Source organism: Gobio gobio (assembly GCF_949357685.1).
Source record: "Gobio gobio genome assembly, chromosome: 21".
Taxonomy (NCBI): Eukaryota; Metazoa; Chordata; class Actinopteri; order Cypriniformes; family Gobionidae; genus Gobio; species Gobio gobio.
In genome coordinates this window covers 5,417,403-5,443,853 of record NC_137117.1, presented here as the reverse complement: position 1 = coordinate 5,443,853, position 26,451 = coordinate 5,417,403, and the positions used below count along the sequence as shown (strand labels likewise).

The 26,451-nt window shown below is 42.2% G+C and overlaps 1 protein-coding gene across 2 annotated transcripts; it reads left to right on the top strand.

Moving 5' to 3' along the window:
- The first annotated feature begins 969 nt into the window (after window positions 1–969).
- LOC307117364 (complement factor I-like) lies at window positions 970–26,023 on the top strand. 2 transcript variants are annotated; one of them, XM_079802174.1, is made up of 12 exons: window positions 970–1,118; window positions 1,405–1,768; window positions 5,930–6,077; window positions 6,165–6,349; window positions 8,169–8,276; window positions 8,485–8,589; window positions 13,176–13,226; window positions 13,688–13,824; window positions 19,949–20,052; window positions 20,134–20,414; window positions 21,521–21,622; window positions 23,785–26,023. In XM_079802174.1, the coding sequence occupies exons 1-12, from the start codon at window positions 1,068–1,070 to the stop codon at window positions 24,000–24,002; spliced, it is 1,854 nt and encodes a 617-aa protein (XP_079658300.1). In that variant the 5' UTR covers window positions 970–1,067; the 3' UTR covers window positions 24,003–26,023. The 2 variants fall into 2 exon arrangements, with proteins under 2 accessions (XP_079658300.1, XP_079658299.1); XM_079802173.1 differs by having other exon boundaries at window positions 982–1,118; window positions 5,927–6,077; window positions 23,785–25,765.
- The last annotated feature ends 428 nt before the right edge of the window (window positions 26,024–26,451 follow it).

The window sequence follows — 26,451 nt, the reverse complement described above, 5'->3', positions numbered from 1 at the left end:
TGAGAAAAAGTAACGCAAAAGTAACGTAACGCTAGCCTGGCGTGGCCATACTCAATTCTAGTCAGAATATGAGTCTGGTGCCGCTCCATTGAGCTTTGATTATGGGGCGTGTTTCAACCGGGCCAGGAAAGACCTCAATTGGATAGACCCACAACCAATCAGAGCAACGGAGCGACGCGTAACGTTAGTTGTCAAATGTCAACAGAACTCAACTGCACTGTTACCAAGTCCGTGTTTTTCTCCATGTCCGCGGGTTGAAGCGACCCCAATTATGTGATTATATAAACCCAGGAATGCGAATTTTAGCAGGCAACCTTGCCAAAATAACATATTTTGCCAACCAAACGCCATTTTTGTACGGAGAACCCCTCGGAAAGTTCGATCATCGTTTCTGAGAGAAATAGTGAAGGTGAATGCATATACGAACAAGTTCTCCGTTTAGGATAAGAGCAAATTGAACCCAAGAGCCTTCGATGACGTGGATGATTACGTTACTGTTGATCATCTGTCCATCATCGTCTAAAGCCCGCCCTGACAATTTCATTGGTCCGAACAGTTTCTGTTCGGGCATAATTACTCCTCTATGGAGCGAGCCCAGACAGAATTGCCCGAGCAAACATTTTTGTGGGCGGGGCTAAATTCGGCTGGCATCCAGGCTAACGTAACGCATTACTTTTCTTAAAAAGTAACTCAATTAGTTACTTTTTAAGGGAGTAACACAATATTGTGATGCATTACTTTTCAAAGTAACTTTCTCCAACACTGGACTCCACCTCTTCTACCTGTGCTTCCATCTTTCCATAAAGATTATTTTAAATGGAAATAATGCATAATGAAATCTGCACGTCATTGACCCCTATAACCTATAACGGCTCATATTTGCACATCATTAGTGTCAATAAAGCTTTCCGGGCAGTTTCTCCTCCCACTGGTGTTTCTCCTCCTTCACTGTCTGCGGTCGGGCTTGTATTGACAGCGGTTAATGATTTGTCCGTCTGACTCTGGGATGGAAGTGCGTCTGCTAAGCTGAGGGACAAAGAGCAGAACAGAGAAAAGCTGCAGGAGTCATGAGGGTCCTCGCTCTTCTTATCTTCACGAGTCTTCTCTTCCAGACCGCTGTGAGTTTCTGTTTCTCTCATCTCATCATGTGAAATACATGTTCAAAAATCATGACAAGGCTGCTTCTGTAGTGTTAAAACAGTCATTATTCTACCAGAAAATGAATTTGGCGTTGCAAACCCTAACCCTAGAAAAGAAATTACACGTTATAATAATGAATAAAAGTAATTTCATACAATTGGGAGGTAAAAAAGTGTTTTCGCTTTTTATTCCACAGCGGAAACAAGCTTCCATAGTGAATGGATTGATGTACATTTGAAATTGAAATTACTTTTATCTTATTAGATTCTGGAAAGACAATCAGAAACCGATGGAACCCAACACCGAGTCCCATCCAGAAATCCAGGTGAAGAGTCAAACTCGGATCAAAGTCTAGATGCCGTTTCGGAGGAAAGAGAGTCATTCTTGGGCCCGGCCCAATGTCTGGAACAGAAGTACACACGGCTGTCTTGCTCAAAAGTGTTCTGTCCACCTTGGAGGCGATGTATCGCGGGACAGTGTGTCTGTAAGATGCCGTACAAGTGTCCACGGCAGGAGTACCACGCGTGTACGCTGGAAGGATCCAAGTATTACTCCATGTGTCAGGCCAAAGCCATCTCCTGCAGATCCAACAGGCCCCTTTTCTCTCATTTCAGCAGAACCTGCGAAGGTGAGGACATAATGCATGGAAACGAGACAAAAAACCCTCAGCTAACAAAAACAAAAAAATTTATGTTTTAAAAACGTTTTTTCTTGGTTGTGTGAACATTAAAGCAACATTTTGATTCATAATATTGCAAACATTATGGGAGCGTTACTTTTGAATGTTCTCTGAAGGTTTTGGAACAAGTACTCACCCACCACTAGCCTAGCTTAGCACAAAGACTGGAGGTAAACAGCTCCATCTAGCCAGTCTTCACAGGGGCGCAACTACCCAGTGCCAGAGGGGTATGCAGCAACAATTTTGCCCCCCCCCCCCCTATATATATATATATATTAACAATGTAAACAAATAAAAAAACAGTCACAAATTGACAAACATTAACATTATGATCGAATTCCAATAAAGAAACGAAAAGAAAGAAAATAATCTGTATTTTTATAACGATTCCAAGTAGTAACCAGTTCTCGATGCCCAATAACGTCGCTACCAAACATTCTAGCGCGCTCTTTAGTTCCTGCTAAATTGTCATGGCGTGTCTTTCCACTTGCCCGTTAATCTCGTGTTGATGGTCATGAGGATGGGAAACGATGATGGTGAATTAAAATTTTACTGTAACTGTAATCATAGGCGCGAGCGAGATGATTGACAGGACGATAGCGGAAGCACAAGCGAAAGATCACTTTTGTTAATAACAAAAAACACAAACCACAAACTGAGGGTTTCCAAAATATCTTTTATTTATTTGTTATTATTCGGGTATAGCAATTTTATGTCATCCGTCTTATTCATTTTTTTTTAAGAAAAGTAAAAAAAAAAATGTATTATACTATTTTATTGTTGTTGTATTTTCTTTAAAAATAGGCTAATAACGAACAAAAAATATAAACATTCGTTTGAGAGTAATTAAAGAGGAAATTGGGTTAAGCAATATCATACCAGCAAGAGAGCTATTTTCCAGAGTAGCCGATATCAGCACGATTGCAAAATGCCATATTCATTTCATACAACAGTTCAATAAACAACAAGTGGTCATTTTTTACAGTTTTGCTCTATTTTTCCAACAAAAATAGATTTCAAACAAAGTTTAGGTTTCATTCTCGAATAATTCACCGCTTTTGAACATAGAACTAATTAGTTGAATGATTCTAGAATCCACTCACGCCGCCAAATATACAGGCAGATTATAGTTTCATAGGCCTGGAATAATTACAATTTTCCCAACATTTCATATTTCTATAATTAAAACATTATATTTAGAACATAAATCATTTATTTAGGAAATTGTAATTACAGTGTAAGTGGATTTTGTTGATACTGATTTCATTTAATTCTTATAACAGTCATAGTGTGTTGTGGTAAATAGTGTAATTACTGAAAAAGATGGTCAACAATGTGTAACTTTACTTTATAAGAGGTGTGCCCTAAAAAGTGAGCAAGCACATTTAAGAACACCAAGGAAAGAGCACGATCTTTAGTCTGTTTGGATACTTCAAACACAAGTTTGCACTGCCTGTTTGGTTTACCTGTTTACACGTTAATAACGTGCGTTTTTTTACTGACTCAAAGCGCCTGTTAGTCCTCTAAAATATTATATAATATTGAGGAAATACAGAAATGATTTAGAAACGCACAACAGCAGCTACATATAGAAAATATTATTATATACCAATATTATTATATTTTTATAACATCGCTTTGGAGCCCCATATATAGTGCATACCCACTTTTTGCGACACTGAGTCTTCGTGCTAAGCTAGGCTAGTGGGTGCGTCAGACAGAGTTATGGGAATGGTGTGTATGGGCTGATCTAACTCTGGGGGATACAGTGAATAAGCGAAACTTCCCAAAAAGTCGACGTGTTCCTTTAAGGTTCTATCAACGCTATTGGGATAACGTTTGTTCATAAACGATGAACTGCTCCAGTACCACACGGTCGATGATTCCCTCGACATCGTCACCGGCGGCCATCAGCCACTTGCGGCATGAGTCCCGGAGCTGGTGCGCGAAGGCGAAGGGTCGACCGGACTCGGCGAGGGTCAGGGTCCGGAACCGCTGTCGCTGTTCTTCTGGGCTCCGGCCGACCCTCTGTAGGACGGCGCGCTTCAGGTCTCCATAGTCCAGGAGATTCTGGACTGGCAGTTGGTGTGCGGCTACCTGCGCTTCTCCAGACAATAGCGGCAGGAGCCGCATTGACCAGTCCGACCGGGGCCACCCCCGGGACTCGGCGGACCTCTCGAAGAGGTCGATGAATGCCTCCGGATCATCCTCGGAGCCCATCTTCGAGAGGTGGATGTTGGGGGCCGAGTCGGTGGTAGGCGGGGGGGTGGCCGGAATCTCCCGGACCATCCAGCTCCGGAACAGCTCGCGGTCTTCATGCTGAGCGCGAATGAGGGCCTCAAAACGCTTATCCTGTTCGGCCCTCACGGCCAGCAGATCTTGGTGGGTCTCTTGATGAAGACCAGCGAGCGATGCAACGAGATCCGCAAGCGGCGTCTTTGGCGGAGTCTGCATAGCGGCGGCACTCTTCTTCCTTCCCGGGTTTCGGCACCAGTGTAACGTTGTTGGTTCATGTGGGTGTAGGAAGGAAGAAGACGGGGTCGGCTTACTGGGACTGCTCTCTTTATTTGGTTCACCTTTTCTCAAATTCACACGCACGATGGCGATTTAACTCAAAACATTCACACTGACGCTCCACGTCAGTCTCAAACTCAGTTTCTCTCAAATTCAGTCTCTCTTTTCGTATCTGGCAGTGAGGTGTCTGCTCGCAGTCCCAGTCTCAATCTCTCTCTCCTCTCTCTCTCTACTGAGCGGCTTTTACGGTCTCTCCACGCCAATCACTGGAATCAGACACAGGTGTTAGTGATCTGCACTTGACCTACTTACTCACCGCTCGTCTCCGTCTTTGCTCGCTCCCGCTACAGACCTCGCAGAACCACGCCCCCTCCGCCACATTATGTCTGAACACTCAACAAAAAAAATTATGTTTTAAAACCGTTTTTTCTTGGTTGTGTGAACATTAAAGCAACATTTCGATTCATAATATTGTAAACATTATGGGAGCGTTACTTTTGAATGTTCTCTGAAGGTTTTGGAACAAGTACTCACCCACAACTAGCCTAGCTTAGCACAAAGACTGGAGGTAAACAGCTCCATCTAGCCAGTCTTTGTGCTAAGCTAGTAGGTCAGACAGAGTTATGGGAATGGTGTGTATGGGTTTATCTAACTCTGAGGGATACAGTGAATAAGTCCCAAAGAGTTGGCATGTTCCTTTAAGGTTCTATCAACGCTATTGGAATAACGTTTGTTCATAACGATGGGAGAACCTTGCCAGAATGTTTGCTGGGTCATTATCCCATATCACAACATCCTCCAGAATCGATCAAGAACAAAAGTTTGTTAACCAAATGTCCTTGAGGTTCTTCAGATGCATTGGTTTCTTTAGAAAAGCATTTACTGTATCAAGCCACAAATGCTTACTAACTAGAGTGGAGAATTATTTTTTTTTTCAGGCTTTCTTTTGACTTCAGCTTGTTCAGGTCTAAATGAGATTGTGTTATATTAAACTTGTGGATCGATATGTTCCGGGTCATGTTGACCCTAATTGGATTCAATACTATTCCCCAAAAATTACGACATTATTTTGTCGTTAATTAATTAGTTAATGTCAAAACCTAACATTAAAACTTGACATGAGAACATATGATTGTAAATATTGTATTTTTGTCTTTTTTTTTAAATGTTCTTTGTCTTTTTTATGCGCTCACAACACCAAGATCATGGGTTTGATTCCCAGCAAAAATGTATGCCTTTAATGCAGCGTACATTTCTTCAAATGCTAAATGCATAAATGTTAATATAAATGCCCTAAGAGGGAAGTTTAGAAACTGACTTGACAGAATACATAATTTTGAGGGTTTTATTTTGGGCCTGTGCAGCTGCCTTTAAATTATACAGGTCAAATTGACCCGCTAACATCACAATCATAATAGGAATATCATACACACATTAGACAGTCACAACAGAGAAACTTAGCAGGCATGTTCAAGACCCTGAATGACAAATAATCACACAATTTCAAGAAAAACATGTGAAAAAAAGGTGTGGGATGAATTGGTGTGTGATTATACAGTGCTCACCGGTTTGTTTGCCCGTGTTTGTGTTCAGCAGAAGAGAAGGTGGAAGTCAGTCTGCAGAACTCTGGCTCTGATAAAGTGGTCATGATAAAGACACAGATGGGTAAAATGTTGGTATGTGGCAAGGACTGGAATATGGCTGCAGCGAATGTCGTTTGCCGAAACCCTCTGAATGTCGCCAGGTAAACACACCCATCACTACACACAAGACGTCCTTCCTCTCGACTCATCATGTGCTGACTGCTTTTCTTGTTCTGTCTGTGTCTCAGAGGAGCGGAGAGGGCGGCTAAAATCCAGTACAAGTCTCTTACTGGCTCTAACTGGCCAACGGAGTGTATGAGTGTTCACTGCACAGGATCTGAGCTCTCATTGGCCGAGTGCACCATCTCTAACCCCCAGCCAATCACAGATGACTCAAAAGTGGCTGTCGCAAAGTGTTATGACGAAACCAAAGGTGATTTTTCCTCTAGATGTACTCATCGTTTTATCTGAAGAAAATTAACATCCCACTTAATGAGCGAGCGTGTAACGAGGTTAGTTCGTGTGGGAAGAAGGAGGCGGGAACCGGCGAACAATAAACAACAAACTTTAATCAAATGAACAAACAAAGTGAAAGTAAAAGCGGCAGCCCCTCACGGACGACTGCCGCACATACATAAACAAAACGTAAATAAAACACAACTTAAAGTCCAGGCCTGGTCTTGTCTCGTCCTTCACTGTCGTCGCTCCTCCTTTATACTCCCGTCACGGTCCCTCAGCCTCGCTGCTCGCCACAGAGTGCATTCGGCATTTAACACAAATATTTCAAACAAAGTGTTTGTTTTCCGCATGCAAACTATAATATCTTTTATTCTTTGAATAATTAGAGGCACATGTTTTTGGTTGTAAGAACAATAAGATATGTTTGTTCCCTTTCAATACGGTTCACTCGATAAAGTCACCTTTATTTATATAGTGCTTTTTACAATGCCGATTGTTTCAATCAGGCTTCAGTATTTGGAGAAACAAAGTTTCCCTTTCTGTCCGTCACTTCAACGTCTGTCGAAACCGACATATGGGGGTTTGCTATTGGGAGCCCCAATCATCTCTGAGAATAACAGAAAATGCCAATGAAATTGGCATGCAGAATTTGCCAGGCCGTGCCCGTACATACGGGTATATAAGGCTGGCAGCATCTTTGTCACCTAAAAATCCAAAGGGATATCAACATGTTCAGCGTCCCTTTAGTACTGCCCGTGCAGAGTCCAGTGTTGGGCACGTTACTTTAAAAAAGTTATTAGTTATAGTTACTAGTTACTTCTTACAAATAGTAACTGAGTTACATCATTATAAAAGTAACTAATTACCAGGGAAAGTAACTACTGGGTTTTTTTTTCAAAACTTGGATGCCCCCAATATTAAATATGTTAAATGAATGAATTGGACACTAAATAGAATAAATTATTATTATAAAACATTGTACGTTAATGTACACTATTGTAATGTTGCTGTGGGACAATGTGAGAGACACCTATCAAATTCAATACATTATTGTAAATATTATCAGTAGGCCTACTATAGTGTAAATATTATCAGTACTATACTACTCGTTTGGTAGTGGAGCTCATGTTATCTCCTGGGTGTTTAGCCACTGATGTTGTGGTAACATGTGATGATGTGAGGCTTCATTTGATTAGAATGACTTGCCACCGCCGTGGAGAGACTCTTTCCTCCTGGGCATAAGTTGCACGTTACATAAACATTCTGACCTTTCACCTCAACGAGGGAAAAGTAGCGCTTATACTTCCAGTTTGAGAAAGCTACCTTTGAAGTCGTTGGACTTGCCTTTGTTCTGACTCATGGTCGTTGGTGTGTGTGACTGTGCATGTGCGTTTGTGTCATAGGAGTGTGTATGAAATCAACCTATCAACCTCAACCTTGTCTCCCACCCACCAATCATCATCAGTTATGTGTACCAACCAACCCACCCCCAACACGCATAGCATACGCACACGCACACACACACACACACACACACACACACACACACACACACACACACACACACACACCAACCAGAGAAAAAAAAACATTGCAGGTCCGACTGACAGAGTGCCTGACATAAAAAGTATGACTTGCAAGATAAAAAGTCACAATTACCTCACAAGCTTTCATAGTTATCTAACATAAAAGTGACTTAATCTGCATCTTCATCACATTCTTTTATGGAAAAGGTGAGCATTATTTTCTGTGCTGACCCTTCTCACACACACTGATGTTTTTCCTCTGTGTAGGCACATGTAAGAAGTTCATGTGTGCAAATGGGAAGTGTTTAATCCATGGAAAACCTTGTAATGGTGTTGATGACTGTGGAGACAACAGTGATGAGATGTGCTGCACAGGTGAGTCTCTACTTCCTGCCTCTGTCTGTGACATCATCATTCCTCTTCCTGTTTTCCACAATTCTGTCTGTTGTTTTCTCTTTCTAAATAACGTACTGTTTATTTTTTAATGTAAAGCATTACATATGTAATTGTAAACAATGAATGCATTGCCTTAAAACACAGTATTAAAAACCCATCTTAATGTAACCGTTTCTGTTGTGTGAAGGATGTGAAAATAAAGCGTTCCACTGTAAGTCGGACGTCTGTATTCCCCAACACGCCGTCCAAGATGGAATCAGAGACTGTCTGGGAGGAGAAGATGAACTGGATGGTCAGTGAACTCATCTGAGATTTCATTACTGCAAAAAAACTGCTTCAGTTCCAGAAATAGTGTCCATTTTACTTTCATCTTCAGGTTCATCAAAAGTCCTACTCAGACAGGACTAGATTGCCTGGGGAGAGAAATTAAATTGCAAAATTTCAAGACATTTAAACCACATCTGTGTTTTCTTCACACAATTTGATTCATAAGTAATATACACTCACCTAAAGGATTATTAGGAACACCTGTTAAATTTCTCATTAATGCAATTATCTAATCAACCAATCACATGGCAGTTGCTTCAATGCATTTAGGGGTGTGGTCCTGCTCAAGACAATCTCCTGAACTCCACACTGAATGTCAGAATGGGAAAGAAAGGTGATTTAAGCAATTTTGAGCGTGGCATGGTTGTTGGTGTCAGACGGGCCGGTCTGAGTATTTCACAATCTGCTCAGTTACTGGGATTTTCACGCTCAACCATTTCTAGGGTTTACAAAGAATGGTGTGAAAAGGGAAAAACATCCAGTATGCGGCAGTCCTGTGGGAGAAAATGCCTTGTTGATGCTAGAGGTCAGAGGAGAATGGGCCGACTGATTCAAGCTGATAGAAGAGCAACTTTGACTGAAATAACCACTCGTTACAACCGAGGTATGTAGCAAAGCATTTGTGAAGCCACAACACGCACAACCTTGAGGCGGATGGGCTACAACAGCGGAAGACCCCACCGGGTACCACTCATCTCCACTACAAATAGGAAAAAAAGGCTAAAAAAAATTGGACAGTTGAAGACTGGAAAAATGTTGCCTGGTCTGATGGGTCTGGATTTCTGTTGAGACATTCAGATGGTAGAGTCAGAATTTGGCATAAAACAGAATGAGAACATGGATCCATCATGCCTTGTTACCACTGTGCAGGCTGGTGGTGGTGGTGTTATGGTGTGGGGGATGTTTTCTTGGCACACTTTAGGCCCCTTAGTGCCAATTGGGCATCGTTTAAATGCCACGGTCTACCTGAGCATTGTTTCTGAACATGTCCTTCCCTTTATGACCACCATGTCCCCATCCTCTGATGGCTACTTCCAGCAGGATAATGCACCGTCACAAAGCTCCAATCATTTCAAATTGGTTTCTTGAACATGACAATGAGTTCACTGGACTAAAATGGCCCCCACAGTCACCAGATCTCAACCCAATAGAGCATCTTTGGGATGTGGTGGAACGGGAGCTTCGTGCCCTGGATGTGCATCCCACAAATCTCCATTAACTGCAAGATGCTATCCTATCAATATGGGCCAACATTTCTAAAGAATGCTTTCAGCACCTTGTTAAATCAATGCCACGTAGAATTAAGGCAGTTCTGAAGGCGAAAGGGGGTCAAACACAGTATTAGTATGGTGTTGCTAATAATCCTTTAGGTGAGTGTACAAGTGATGGTGTGTGTAAGTGATGATGTGTCAACTGATGATGTGTCGCCTACATCAACTGAAGACCCCTGGCATCTACAAGTGGTTGGCGCATTTTAGCATATTTGAAGGAACGTGAATCACCTTATCCTATGTGTTCACTAAGTGTATCTGACCAGTGACTGATATGAACAGGATAGCTGACAACAAAGGAAAGACCTTGTGATGGCTGACTGGAAGGAATGGCATGGGTTAGCTACACATGTCGGCAGGATCCAATACAGAAAAGTATTTGGAGACATCAACCCATAGCTATGAAGGTAACAAAAAATAGAATAACCATAGAGTCGACGAGAGGAGGAGTGAAACAGCTCATTGATGGACCACATGGCTGATGACCTTGGAACGAATAATACACAGAAGAGGTCCACAGCACAAGATGTCAACACACTAAGAGAAAATGATAAGGAGCTTTAGGAGAATGACATCAAAAAAGGGACTGAAAATACACAAAGGAAAGAATAGGTGGTGGTTGTTGGAACAAGAACAGGGACCTTGCTAAGAAGGCAGTCAAATTAGTCGAGTGAAGTCCAGAAACCGGAGTCAAATCACAGTTTGCAGGATTTCAGACCCATGTACCAGATGAAGTAAACTCAAGCACAGAGAAAGCAGTGGAGGAGTGTATAGGGCCTAGCCAGCCAAGATGACCAAAAACGGAGAAAAGTCAGAGGTCAAGTCAAGGAGGCAGCTGGAAATTGAGCCCTGGTACAAAAGAGGGGACCGCTGAAAAAGCAATGGAGGAGTACCTCCACAGAGGAGAAAGAGTGATTCAACATACTCCAGGGGAACATCAAGAGCCGACTGACATCCTTAAGGCCAGCAGAAAATCTAAGGTTAGTTCGAAAAAGGAAGGAACTAGCAAGAACATGCTTCTTTAAAGACCCCTTCAGGTTTGTGAAATCCCTCTTAAGTAAAAAAAGAAGGGAGGCGTTCTGAAGACATCAAAGCAGGCACTGGGGTTGAACCTGGGAAAAATACATTCTGACCCAGAAAGGCATGAGCCTATAAGTGTTCTCAATGTTGAAGGCAAGATTTTATTTTGTGTCATAGCGCAAAGGCTGACAACCTATCTTTGGTTCTGTTCCACATGGCATCCTCTGGGCTGCTATTGATTTCTTCAAAATACCAGAGTGTATCACAATCTTGGTAAAAGCCTATTTTCAAGACTTGCAATTCTGCTTTACTACAGCAAACTTTACCATGGGCAAAATGGCAGGATGCACATCTCCCCACTAGCTTTCATCATGACGATGGAGGTTATTATTAGGGTGTCCAAGTTGGTGGCGAGTGGCGAGATGTGAGATGTGAGATGGTGGTCCAGTGGGTTAAACCATGGAACTGATATGCAGAAAGTTGCTGGTTCAATCCCAGCCGTCACCACCAGTGTGTCCTTGAGCAAGGCACTTTACTCCATGTTGCTCCAGGGGGATTGTCCCTGAAATAAGCACTGTAAGTCGCTTTGGATAAAAGCGTCTGCCAAATGCATAAATGTAAATGAGTGTAGTCTGTTGTCTGGAGTCCGTTTCACACCAATAAGGGACTATATGGATGACACGACAACCCTGACCACAATAGCACGATGCACTAGATACCTGTTTAGGAAACTCCAGAAGAACAGTGAATGGGCCAGGATGAAGATCAATCCATCCAAGTCAAGAAGCATTTCCATCCTTTAAGGAAAGCTGTCTGACCAAAGGTTCTTTATTAACAATGACCCCATACCAACAATACTGGAAAAGCCCATCAAAAGCCTTGGATCAAATGCTATGGTGCAAGCCTAAAGGACTGTGAACTAGTTTGGCAGCTGAAGCGGGATGTAGACAGGGGCCTTGAGATCATCAATAAATCTATACTCCCAGGAAAGCTAAAGCTCTGGTACCTACAGTTTGGCCTGCTGGCCAGACTGATGTGGCCCCTAACCATTTTTGACATCCCCCTCACAAAAGATGGAGAGAATGATACGCTCCTATCTGAGGAAATGGTAAGGAGTTCCACGGTGGAGTTGAGTGGAATAAGGCTACACCTTCAAAGCGGCTAAAAGTGGTAATCTTGGAAGTCCAGCATCAGGAGGAGGCAGCAATGCATGCAAAAGGAGTCACTCAGGCCCAGCAGGGACAGTGGACAAACTGGAAGAGAGAAGAGGGAAATTAGCTGTAGGGAATTGTGGAGAATGAAGGCAAGTAGAATCAGCATCCTGTTCTGGGCAACCTACAATGGTCCTGCCTTCACCCAATAACCTCCAGCTGTAGTTGGGAAAGATCCATCATATCCGCTGTGTTCATCTCCTTCTTCTCTCAGACATGTCCTTACCGGTACACGAAGACACAACCAAGTGTTAAAAGGCTTGTCCGCAGTGATTGAGACCAAAAGAGTAGCCGCCAATGCCCTGCCCATCAGAACACCAAGCACAACCCAGGCAGTGCCATTTATTTGGGAAGGGCAGAAGGTACAGGGAAGGCTTCCTTTATCGACCAAGGCTATACATCTCGAAGGAGCACAAGACTGGAAAATGTTGGCTGATGTAGGCAACTCATAGTCCCACCTGAAAGTGTCAGTACTAGCCAAAGACCAGACCTTGCACACTGTGTATTTCATTGGTATGCAGAGATTGAACTGGATGCTCAGCAAAAAAGGATGGAAAGGGGACACATCAACTGATGGCATCAACTAGTGGTTGGCGCATTCCAGCATTAGGGCAGTGTAAAATACCCTTAGGGCTATGTTTAAAAGGGTCATTAACCCTCTTGTCCTAAGTGACAATTATGATACAAATTTACCATCCTTGCCATCCTCTGAGAAATCCAATGTGTCTGTGATTTATACATATTTTTCAAAATGCTACTTTCTTGACCTTCATTGAACACTGCAACAAATTTATCTTTGCATGGTCCTTTGTTGCGTATTGCCAACATTTGTTTCAACGTGGTTTTGTGGTTTTTTATTCTGTAGCTGAAACAAGCTTCAATATGAATCCAACCAATGTAAATATGAAACTAAATAAATAAATAACGAGAAGTCCATGATATTAAAAGTTTATTGTAAGAAGGTTCCGTCAGTAATACTTGCAGACTTCAAACTTGTTGTAAGTGTATTTGTTACAGAATAACTGTTTGTTCTTTTCTTTGTGTTTCAGAACTAGTAAAGAAGAATAAAACGGAAGATTTGTTTTCCGATCCAATGTCAGGTGAGAACAAACTCCTGACCAAAAACCTCTAGAAGAGACCCTTCTTGATCTGGTCAGTCAGCTAACGGGGAACGTTCTGGCAAAGTTCTCAAAGTTATGAACAAACATTCTTCCAGTAACGTTAATAGAACGTTCGTTATCTGGTCTTTAATAATTTTCTCAAAACGTTAGCACAACAACATTATTTATACATTGTTCAGTGATCCTGAAAAGTTGGATGTTTGTTTAATGTTGTTTCATAACGCTCAGAGAACATTCAAAAGTAACGTTCCCATAATGTTTGAAGAAAGATACAATGGAATGTTCCCTTAACGTTCGCATTATCAAGAAAAAAAAGATTTTAAAAACCTTTTGAACATTCAGAAATAACATTTTTGTTACTGAATTAGTTGTAGCTTGTGTCTGAAGTATCTCCCCAGGATTCATACGGCTGAATCAACACATATGTCCCGTTGTTCCAGAGATCAGAAGAATACGTTCGTCTACAGAGAGCCAGCTGGAGTGTGGCATTCCCAATATGAAGTATGTGCACAAAAAAGAGGATGATGCGACCCATCAACGCAGGAAACGCTTAATAGGAGGGGAAGAGACCTTACCGGTCAGTTTTGAAAAAACAACTTCAGAAACACCAGAGGAGGGCAGTATGACAAATACTTTAATTAGGTCGATAAAGCATGCAAGGAACCTGGTCATCTGGGGAACATGTTACCCTCTTCTTCGTCTTCATGAGCCGTTTGTTTTGAAGCGTGTCAGTGAGTGATCACTATGGAGACTGGTGGTTGCAAAGCATTCAGGAAGTGTGTTGATCCGTGTCCTGACCACGCTCAGTCCTCAAGGGGGCTGTTTGCATGTACTGCAGGTGTTTTGCTCTGATCTCTTTTTTCCCATGGAAGAAACCGTATTCAGCCCACGTCCATAGTTTTCAGCATTCTAATTATGAGAATGTCAAGCGGATGCATGGCCACGGATAAGTGTCAATGCCTCAATCTCTCACTCTGACTTCTGATGGTTTGGCTCAGTCTTTAAAGTGAGTGTATAGCCGCGTTTCCACCGCAACAACTTTCCCCAGGAACGAGGAACTTTGGGCTGGTACTCGGTGTGTTTCGACCGCAGGGTCTAAATGAAGTTCTGGGTAAAAATGTTCCCCTTCCAGAGTCCCTGCTCGCGAGGTAGTACTTTTCAGAAAGTTTGGGAACTTTCGGGGGTGGGACTTGGGCGCTGAACATGCTGATTGGTTGAGCTCACGCAGCATTTTATTTCAACCGGCATTTTTTAAAGTCTTGCGAGGTTCGTTCTGCGTTCAGTAAATATCAGTCTTGCTCTTTCTGTCCGATGGCACACGTTCGTCTCAGCAATCGTACGGTCAATGTCCGTAATAGCTGATAATAACATGCGTTGTCTTATTTTAAATCTAGCTTTACGAGCTTTCAGAATACGCTTTAGTATCGGTGCTCGTCTCTTTTCCGCCATTTTGTTAATTACATATTTAGTAAACCAATACATAACTAGCAAAAGCATCACCGCTTGAATCTCCTCCATCCTTGTTATTGTTGCAGATAGTATCGCACAAAAATGATCATTGTCCGCCGCTGACTGGGAGGAGCAGTCGCACGCAGTCCTACATCATCTGACTAATTTGCCTAATCTTCACGGTACTTTAGACCGCAGTGGAAAGGACAGTAGCAGGTCTGGGGGGAAAAAAGTTCCTGTAAAAAAAGTTCCTGGTACAAATTGTTCCGGGTAATTTCGGTGGAAACGGGGCTTATGATTTCTTATCCAGAGTCAAGATTTTTTCTGTCGCCTTCTGGTGGCAGTTGTCCTCTGAGGGCTTTTCGTGAGCCTGGCCATGTTCTCTTAAAATAATCTTTCAGTAAGTAAATCATTCCAAGCCTTTGAGCTCTGCCCTTGGGCTGAGCCCTACTGCTTCCCCCCACGAGGACTTTAATCAGTTAGGTAGTGTACCTTAAGCAGAGGCCGGATGGAATAGTGTCACTTACAGCTTGCTTGTGCGTACTTTTGGGGAATCAAATCAGGAGAGTCAGCTTTTTTAGTGCTTAGTCACCGCTAATAGGGCATGTGTTCCCCTCAGCATGACGGAGTGGGTATTGGTTCCCCATAGTCTTTTCAGACCCAGTGAGAGTTCCCATTTGAAAGGGAATATCTTGGGTTACAAATGTAACGTAGATTCCCTGAGCTTTCGGGTGCCTGCCACATCTCCTTCAGATGAAGAAGTGGATGACGTGTTCCTCAGGTGCCCTTTTATACTCACAGTTGCACTGGTAGTGACATCATAGCCGGTCGCCAGCCAATACAATTGTCAGGTTTAGACACATGCTTCAGACACTGGTCACGCTGAAGCGTTCCCCACATTGTCTTGTCCGATGCAGTGTCTTGTTCCTCTTCTCAGGGAACCTACATTACATTTGTTGCCCGAGACGTTTTCTACAAAGAAATACAGAAAATATTGAAATATAAAGTTGCTGAATTCTAATATGCATATCTGCAAATATAGGTCACATTTCTTATGTATAGATTTAAAATACACTTGACATTTAGGTACATGAATGATATAATGCAAATATTTAAAATATTGCAGTACACAAATACGGTACATACATTTTTTTATATAAGTAAATATATGATGCAGTCAATGTAAGATTCTACTACTTTGGATTAGAAATGGTACTGGCAGAGCATGTCTTATGTAAACTCCAACATTTGCTGCATATAATATAATATACAAACACTTAAGAATCCGCAAATAAAGATACATACAATCTGTTTTGGTGCAGTGACAAAAATTGGTGTTTTGATATGTGAACTCAGCTAACAGGGAACAATCTCAGAACTTTAGCTAATGTTGTGGCACGGTTCTCTCAAAGTTTTGAAAAAACGTTCTTGCAGTAATGTAAATAGAATGTTTGCTCAAAGTTATACAGTTTTTAATAATGTTCTCAAAATAATAGCATAACATTTTTTTTTATACATCATAGCTGGACATTAATCTAACATTTTTAAATGTTACTACTTGTTTCAGAACATTCAGAAAACATTTAAAAGGAATGTTTCCATAATGTTTACTAAATGGAATTCTTCAGTAACTTGTGTTAACCCTTAATGTTTAAAAAAAATTGACATTTTGAACATTCAGAAATAACGTTTTCATAACTTAATGGGAACGTTAGCAAAACATTCTTAGAACATATTTTTGTTAGCTGTAGACATGAAGCATCTAATAGTACGAACATGCAATGGAATGCACATTGCTAAATGATTATAGAATATAATAATTAACACAAATATAAATAAGTTGCTTACCTGCCAACAACACACAACTCTGCACAAGAAAAGTGATCATGAACAGCTACCTTTGTACGATCAGGTGAACAAGATGACAGTAACATTGTAAGGTGCATATAGACCACGCCTGTTACATATCCCCTCCTCTATGGGCGGCTCCCGATGCCCAACAAAACACCACAAAACAAAAGTCTAGGAGGGCGGTCTTTGGGGGAGGGATGGCAGGACATTGGCCGTGGACCATGGGAAGACCTGGGCCATAGAGCATGGGCGGACCTGGTAATTCAGGAAGCCAAGGCGGTACAGGAAGTGCCCCCCCCCCATTTTCTTGGGCGGAGCTATGAGTTCATGGCTGGAGCGGATCTTGAATCCTAATCTGGGGCTGGAATCCCCTCTTTACTCAGGACACCGGCTGAAGTTCCCTCTGGACTTGGGACAGCAGACGGAGTCCTCTCTGGACTCGGGACAGCAGACGGAGTCCTCTCTGGACTTGGGACAGCAGATGGAGCCTTATCTGGATGCTGGTCAGAGGCTGGAGCCATCTCTGGACACTGGTCAGGGGCTGGAGCCATTTCTGGACACTGGTCAGGGGCTGGAGCCATTTCTGGACGCTGGTCAGGGCCTGGAGCCATCTCTGGATGCTGGTCAGGGCCTGGAGCCGTCTCTGGACGCTGGTCAGGGGCTGGAGCTGTCTCTGGACACTGGTCAGGGCCTGGAGCCATTTCTGGACGCTGGTCAGGGCCTGGAGCCATCTCTGGATGCTGGTCAGGGCCTGGAGCCGTCTCTGGACGCTGGTCAGGGGCGCGAGCTGTCTCTGGACACTGGTCAGGGGCTGGAGCCATTTCTGGACGCTGGTCAGGGCCTGGAGCCATCTCTGGATGCTGGTCAGGGCCTGGAGCCGTCTCTGGACGCTGGTCAGGGGCTGGAGCTGTCTCTGGACGCTGGTCAGGGGCTGGAGCCGTCTCTGGACGCTGGTCAGGGCCTGGAGCCGTCTCTGGATGCTGGTAGGGGCTGGAGCCGTCTCTGGATGCTGGTCAGGGGCTGGAGCCGTCTCTGGACGCTGGTCAGGGCCTGGAGCCGTCTCTGGACGCTGGTCAGGGGCTGGAGCCATCTCTGGATGCTTGTCAGGGGCTGGAGCCGTCTCTGGACGCTGGTCAGGAGCCGTCTCTGGACACTGGTCAGGGTCTCTGGACACTGGTCAGGGGCTGGAGCCGTCTCTGGACACTGGTCAGGGCCTGGATCCGTCTATGGACGCTGGTCAGGGGCTGGAGCCGTCTCTGGACGCTGGTCAGGGTCTCTGGATGCTGGTCAGGGGCTGGAGCCGTCTCTGGACGCTGGTCAGGGGCTGGAGCTGTCTCTGGATGCTGGTCAGGGGCTGGAGCCATTTCTGGACGCTGGTCAGGGGCTGGAGCCGTCTCTGGACGCTGGTCAGGGGCTGGAGCCGTCTCTGGACTCTGGTAAGGGGCTAGAGACGTCGCTGGACTCTGGACGTGAACAGTAGACATCACTGGACTCTGGACGTGGACAACCAACCAGAGCAGTGAAGAAGGTGAAGCAGAGCTAGTAGTTGATAGATTAAACTTTTGCCTTATCCGGTCGACAAAACTCAGAACACATCTTCCTTTCTTAAGAATGACTTCAGTGCCGTTCTTTTCTCAAAGAAAAGCTTAACTCCAAGTATTCCAGAGTCGCGGCCAAAGCCGATTCGAAAGGTCGCTGTTCGCCAGCTTCTTTGGATTCAAGCACACGGAACAGTCGCAACTCTGCCGTCATCATGTTAAGCCGCCCACCGACTCTACACACGATGTGATTGGCCTGACTCTGGAGTTTGGTTTTTCAAGCTCGCAAGCCAACGGAGAGTTGCTAGACGACCCTAGCTGCAAATTACATTTTCTGCAGCTAGGGTGCGTCTAGATTTCTAGGCTAGTGCTTCACACAAAAGACGAATCATCCGTTTTACTCCACAAAAACAATGTAAGAGCTGAATAAATCGCCAGAATTTTGAGACCGCAATAGACTTGATTGAGTATAATGTGTTAAGAACTCGTTCAGGTACTGGGGAGCTAAACCATTTAGTGCTTTGATTAAAATGTATACAATGTTTAATAGGGAGCCAGTAGCCTGACGTCGTCATACTCAATTCTAGTCAGAATTTGAGTCGGATCTGCTCCGTTGGGCTGTGATTATGGGGCGTGTTTCAACTGAACCAGGAAAGACCTCAATTGGATAGACCTACAACCAATCAGAGCAACGGAGCCACGCATAACGTTAGTTGTCAAATGTCAACAGAACTCAACTGCACTGTTTTGCCAAGTCAGTGGGTTGAAGCGACCCCAATTATGTGATATATAGACCCAGGAATGCGAATTTTAGCAGGCAGCCCAGCCAAAATAACACATATTTTACCCCCCAAATGCCATTTTTTTTTCGGAGAACCCTCCCGGAAAGCTATTGGGCTTGTTTTTGGCTAGTTTTGAGTAGCAATTAGGCGGGTTTTGTTGTAAAAACTTGGCAACCCTGTCTGCACGCGCGCTGGAATAAGTAACGTTAGAAGAAAAAGATGAGCGTAAACGTAAATCTTTGCCGGTGTTGTAAAAAAATTATTTCAGGATACACAGAGTACTTACCAACACCATCATCATTTCTGAGAGAAATAGTAAAGGTGAACGCATATACGAACAAGTTCTCCATTTAGGATTAGAACAAATTCAACCCAAGCGCCTTTGATGACGAATGATTACGTTACTGTTTATCATCTGTCCATCATCATCTAAAGCCCGCCTTGACAATTCCATTGGTCCGAACAGTTTCTGTTCCGGCATAATTACTCCTCTACAGATCAAGTCCAGACCGAACTGCCCCGCCCACAACATTTGAGCTCGGGCTAAGTTCGGCTGGCATCCAGGCTAGGGAGCCAGTGCAGTGTTGACAGAACCGGCTAATATGGTCACACTTTCTGGTTCTAGTAAGAACTGGAGCTGCTGCATTTTGGACCAGCTGGAGTTTGTTTATTAGGTGAGCAGGGCAACCACCCAGTAGAGCATTACAATAATCTACAGCTCATGAATGCATCAACTAACTGTCATTGAGAGCATGTGCCGTAATTTATATATATTTTTAATATGGTAGAATGCAGTTTTACAGATGCTAGAAATGTGGCTTTCTAATAAGAGATTGGTATCAAAGAGCACACCCAGGTTCCTCACTGACGACGAGGATTTGACAGACTTTAAGACTTCAAAGACCAGATAACTTTGAAAAGATGTTACTGGGAGAACGTTTGTTCAGCACTTTGAGAGAATCTTGCCAGAATGTTCTGAGAAAGTTTTCTGTTAGCTAGTCAACAATGTAGTTTAATTAGTAAACTGACACAATTTCAACACAAAAATTTAAAATGCCTCAGTTTTGCTTTGCCCCTGCAGACTCAGATACAGTGGCAGGTGGCCATACAGGAGGAAGGCTCGATCCACTGCGGAGGGGTGTATCTGGGTGGCTGCTGGGTTTTGACCGCCGCCCGCTGCGTCAGGTACAACCAATTGGCACACCTTTTGATCAAACCTGTACAGAACAGCTACTGAGAAACTGTTGTGCATGTTCCTGTCTCTAGGCCCAAACCAAAGTCCTACAGAATCTTATTCTCTCTCTGGAAGAAGCATCGTAAGCAGTCGACGACCGACAGCATCCCAGTGAAGAACATCATCATCCATCATGAATATAACCCACAAACCTACGCCAACGACATTGCTTTGGTGCAGTTACGGGAGCTGAATCTTTCGGACAAGTGCATGCTGGACAACCCCGCGGTCCGAGCCGTCTGCGTGCCCTGGTCCACCCAACAGTTCCAGCCCAACGACACCTGCACCATCTCCGGCTGGGGCCTCGACAGAGGTTCGGCTCTTAACGGCCATATTCCACAAATTGTTCCAAATATAAAAGAATATCAGAGTCCACACCACAACTATAACGATATGGCTCAAATCACTTTTTTCCTCCTAGTTGACAAACAATAAAAACATTGACAGCCAATCAGAATCTATCCTGCTTTAATGAGCTATAGTTTTAAAGTGAAAGACAACAAAACTGCAGCTCATGCTTATAATCAGTGTTGGGGAAAGTTACTTTGAAAAGTAATGCATTGCAATATTGCATTACTCCCTTAAAAAGTAACTAATTGAGTTACTTAGTTACTTTGTAAGGAAAGTAATGCATTACGTTACTTTTTCTCACCTGGGTTGGCCTTGTTTTCTGTGTGTTTTTTTATAACAATAAAGTTATATTTTTGTGCAACGGTAAAGACCTCTTCATACCAAAATTGAAATAATAAGCCCCAGGCTGAGGTAAAAATGCAGATTCCCTCATGAACAGTAGAGGGCGCAGCTCTGCTGCCATTCTGGATAATGGGAGAATAGGACGCAGGAGAAATTTAAAAACAAAACAAAAATCTAGTCATTTTCATCATCAAAGGTCAGCAGCAAGACATTGGTAAATTAAATATAAAGGTAGATTATGCATAGAAATAGTTGTTTTATTTAACATTTAATTATTGGAGGTTTGCATAGTACTCTGATTTTGCATTTGACTGATTTTATTAATTTTGAGGAGAACAGAATCTTTATTGTGCAAGTGAGTTAAATAAATGCTCACATTTAGTCTGAAACTACAATAACCATCATGTTCACACACAACGCTTCTGCACTGACTCTCAACATGAGGGCAGGAGAGCTGTCAGTCAAACTAATGTGAAAAAGTAACTCAGATATTTTGCTGTAAATTTGAAAAGTAATGCGTTACTCTACTAGTTACTTGGAAAAAGTAATATTATTACGTAACTCAAGTTACTTGTAATGCGTTACCCCCAACACTGCTTATAATAAACAGAACGATATCGTTCGCTGGTGTGGGCGCTGATGTAGTTATTGGTTTTAGTTTGAGTTCCTTTACTCTGGTGGGGTTACAGTCAGGGTTTGATTGTCTCTATGTCTGTTTGTTTGAAGCGGGAAAGTTAGCAGCGACTCTAAAATGGGCAAATGTGACAATTATCGGCGACTGCAAGAATTATTACAAGGACCGTTTCCTCCCTGGAATGGAGTGTGCAGGTACGTGTGTGTGTGTGTCCTGGTAAACCCTACATTATGGGGACAAAATGTCCCCACAAAGTTGGCAATATGTGTGATGTGTAGGTTTAGTGTAAACATTTACTAGCAATTTCTGAGTGAAAATTGTTAAACGCCCATGTTTTCAGTGTAGATGAAAAGCATTATGTAAAGATATTATGTGTTCTATAAGCCTGTACTTATGTAGTCAAAGTGCCCCTAGTACGCTTTTTCAAATATTCCCTTTCATGCAGTTTATATTAGGGCTGGGTAAAATATTGATTTCTCGATTTTAATCGATTCTCACTTTTACAAAACAATATTGATTCTAAAATCCCAAGAATCGATTAGTCTTCCTGTTTTCAGTTATGAATGAAATAAACATTCTAGTGCACCTCCCATCCAATAAATCGCAATAATTTTTGTGCTTTATTACTATTGATATGAAACAAAGTCTCAGATTTCAAATTTCCTCCAATTTTTTACGAAATTCAAAAACATAAATACAGATCGCTCTGCCGCAGCTCAGCTCAGCTCAAGAGAAGCAACTCTAGAGAGGAGCATTTTGCTTATTATATGCACCACATTACATAGGCTATTCATTATCATTTTTAATGTTCTTCAATATTTAATGCATGTATGTATGAATAAATTATGATCATTTCAAAAAACTAATTGGAGTAGATTTATGATTATGTTATTGTAAAGTTAATATTATAACTTAATTATGTTTTTTTTAAATAATATAGTGTAATTTAAGTGTTTGTATCCTACAAATCAGTTAATTTTTACCTTCACTATTAGTAGGCTAATGTAGTATCAGCTGACTCCCATAGTTTACTACATTAGTTCAGAGATTTGTTTTCCTTGAGAAAATTAGTTAGCTTTTATTTGTCATTCAAATGTACATACAGAATGCACATATGAACGAAATTCCGTTGCACTGGCCCATAATACATCTCTATATACTACTGTGCAAAAAATTATCTGTATAATATATTAATCTAAAAATAGAACATATTATATAAAAATAAATAAAAAGTGCTACAACATGCATTAAAAATATCACAATAAAAGGGTTTTTTTCAACGGCATATCAACTTATTGCACTTGTTAAGTGGCGGTACGTAGATCCAAAATTTCATTACACATTATGAATAAACACTGTTTTTTTTTTTAATTTCCCAGTCCAGGTCACATGAAACTCCCTGCAGGGGATTTAGTGAAATATAGTGGTTATGAGGTTATGTCGAGTTCAGGAGCCTGATAGCTTGTGGAAAAAAAGCTATTACAGAATCTAGCTGTTCTGCCCCGAATACTGTGAAACCTTTTACCCGAGGGCAGGAGAGAAAACAGTCCATGATGAGGATGGGTGGGGTCTTTTATAATGTTTTGTGCCCGAGTCAAGGAGCGTTTGTGTGCGAGGTCCTGGATGGATGGCAGTGAAGACCCAATGAAGAGCCAAAATTTGCCATGTATTATACCTGATATACATCCAAAATAATCGATATTGAATTGAATCGAATCGAATCGAAAAGTGAATTGAATCGAAAGCTTGTGAATCGAAATCGAATCGAATTGTGAAATTTGTGTCAATACCCAGCCCTAGTTTATAATATAGCTGTCTGTGAATGTAAATGGACTGCAAAGTTGTGAAGCCGAAAGTGCACGATAATTTAATAGACTCTGAACGAGGCTAAACAAATCCAACTTACCAATGTTACAGCTACACACCACTAGCTAACACATTTGCATAATGGCCGCCTATGTTCTACGTTGTCCGCTTGCATAATGTACCTCAAATGGAGTAGCGTATAACAGAGAAACGTCCAGCTCAATCCCATCTGGGTCATCTGGCCAATCATAGCAGAGTAGACCAATCACAACAGACTGGACCATCTGACCAATCAGAGCAGAGCTGGCTCACGGAAAGGAGGGATTTAGAGAGACTGATTCATCCGACAAGTTGTTTGAGAATCATTGAAAAATTTGACAATGTGTGTAATGTATATAATGAGAAAATTAAAGCATTTGATGCATGTCAACCTGTTGTGGGAGTCTTAGGAGCCTTTAAAATAGCATAATAGGGGCACTTTAAAGTTTAAGTCTTTGTTTAAATAACGGTCACCCGTTCCTGTGCTCTCATTGGTTGTGCTCTGTGTCAGGTGACCTGGAGGGGAAGGTGGACTCGTGTCATGGTGACTCTGGAGGGCCGCTGGTGTGTAAAGACGCGTCTGGCCTGTCGTACGTGTGGGGAATAGTGAGCTGGGGTTATAAATGCGGCGAACCCAATTATCCTGGCGTCTACACTAAAGTAGCACATTATTTCGACTGGATCCGCAGCCACACAGGCTGGCCGGCTGTAACCAAATTTAACCAGTAACTGGTTAACATTTGCATATTGATCTTACTGTATCAAGCAATTTAAAAGCTTATTCCTTTTGTTTCCATGTGTTTCATAGCTTGTGGTGTTTTTGAGAAGTTGCATTTCTGATGTGATTTTCCAAATTAGATTTTAAACCACGTATAAATGTTGTTTAGAGTTGCAAAAACGGGATTCTGTAATTTTTTTCTTGCCAATGCAAACGTGTTTATGTATATCCTGTAATCACATAGAAAGAGCTACTGCTTGGAAACTTTATATGAAATCAAATGAACAAAAACTTCTTATACACTGATAAGTTGTGTAGTCATTTATTGTTTCTACATATTTCAAACTTTGAGAATTCTATAAAAAATTTAATAAAACACATCCGGGCACAGTTTGATAGCCGCTGTTTATCCGTTTGAACACGAGATGGCCACAATGCATTTTACAATATTAAAATATTATTTTATACACTCACCTAAAGGATTATTAGGAACACACACTAATACTGTGTTTGACCCCCTTTCGCCTTCAGAACTGCCTTAATTCTACGTGGCATTGATTCAACAAGCTGCTGAAAGCATTCTTTAGAAATGTTGGCCCATATTGATAGGAGAGCATCTTGCAGTTGATGGAGATTTGTGGGATGCACATTCAGGGCACGAAGCTCCCGTTCCACCACATCCCAAAGATGCTCTATTGGGTTGAGATCTGGTGACTGTGGGGGCCATTTTAGTCCAGTGAACTCATTGTCATGTTCAAGAAACCAATTTGAAATGATTGGAGCTTTGTGACGGTGCATTATCCTGCTGGAAGTAGCCATCAGAGGATGGGCACATGGTGGTCATAAAGGGATGGACATGGGCAGAAACAATGCTCAGGTAGGCCGTGGCATTTAAACCATGCCCAATTGGCACTAAGGGGCCTAAAGTGTGCCAAGAAAACATCCCCCACACCATTACACCACCACCACCAGCCTGCACAGTGGTAACAAGGCATGATGGATCCGTGTTCTCATTCTGTTTTACACCAAATTCTGACTCTACCATCTGAATGTCTCAACAAAAAAAATCCAGACTGATCACACCAGGCAACATTTTTCCAGTCTTCAACTGTCCAATTTTGGTGAGCTTGTGCAAATTGTCGCCTCTTTTTCCTATTTGTAGTGGAGATGAGTGGTACCCGGTGGGGTCTTCTGCTGTTGTAGCCCATCCGCCTCAAGGTTGTGCGTGTTGTGGCTTCACAAATGCTTTGTTGCATACCTCGGTTTTAACGAGTGGTTATTTCAGTCAAAGTTGCTCTTCTATCAGCTTGAATCAGTCGGCCCATTCTCCTCTGACCTCTAGCATCAACAAGGCATTTTCGCCCACAGGACTGCCGCATACTGGATGTTTTTCCCTTTTCACACCATTCTTTGTAAACCCTAGAACAGGTTGTGCGTGAAAATCCCAGTAACTGAGCAGATTGTGAAATACTCAGACCGGCCCGTCTCGCACCAACAACCATGCCACGCTCAAAATTGCTTAAATCTCCTTTCTTTCCCATTCTGACATTCAGTTTGGAGTTCAGGAGATTGTCTTGACCAGGACCACACCCCTAAATGCATTGAAGCAACTGCCATTTGATTGGTTGATTAGATGATTGCATTAATGAGAAATTGAACAGCTGTTCCTAATAATCCTTTAGGTGAGTGTATAATAATATTAAGCTCATCTTCAACCTATATGTCTTCATCATGTATTGTCCTCTCAATAATAAAAACTCATTACTCACCTTCATGTCCTTGTGGAACTATACATTTTGGATTTAATTATTGACTGGAATACTTTAATCATTATTCATGTAAAAGCAGCAGGCTTTGAAACTCGTCCACTTTATAGGCAACAAAGAACGTGTCCGTGCTGTTTGCCTTTGCCTCAAGAAAGACGGCTCTCGTAGGATGATGCATTTCGGCTGTTATTCAGCTTAAGTATGTTCAGTGTTGATTCAGTTCCATTGTAAAGATTGTCAAGTATTAAATTGGTTCATTTATCTATACAGCAGCTCTGGGAAAAAAATGTCTTTGTCCAGTTCAGTTCAGTTCTCATCCAAGACATCAGTAGAGTCAGACAACATTGATATTGTTGAATATTAACCCTCTGGTGCTCTTCGGTCATTCCTGACCGGAAAATTTTATGTTTTGAAATTTTTAAAATCACAGCTTCATCGGAATGATATGAAACTTGGTGACTTTTCCAGCATTAGGTATGTAAACACACACAAAAAAATTTTAGCTAATGATTCGAGCATGCTAAGTGGTCGTAAAAAAATACTCCTACTTGTGCTCTTCGGTCAAAAGTGACCACCATAGGAAATGAATGGAAATCTGCAAAAACACATTCACAGAAAAAATCTATATTTCTAACAACACAAAAATATCTAAAACTTTATAATAAATAGTCTTTGAGATTGTTTAAATATATAT

Excerpts from the sequence above, each read along its gene's own strand:
- LOC307117364 (XM_079802173.1), top strand. The coding sequence starts at position 1,068 with ATGAGGGTCCTCGCTCTTCTTATCTTCACGAGTCTTCTCTTCCAGACC. Across the intron at positions 1,119-1,404 it reads GTCTTCTCTTCCAGACCGCT|ATTCTGGAAAGACAATCAGA; the intron begins GTGAGTTTCTGT and ends TTATCTTATTAG. Across the intron at positions 20,415-21,520 it reads CGGCTGGGGCCTCGACAGAG|CGGGAAAGTTAGCAGCGACT; the intron begins GTTCGGCTCTTA and ends GTTTGTTTGAAG.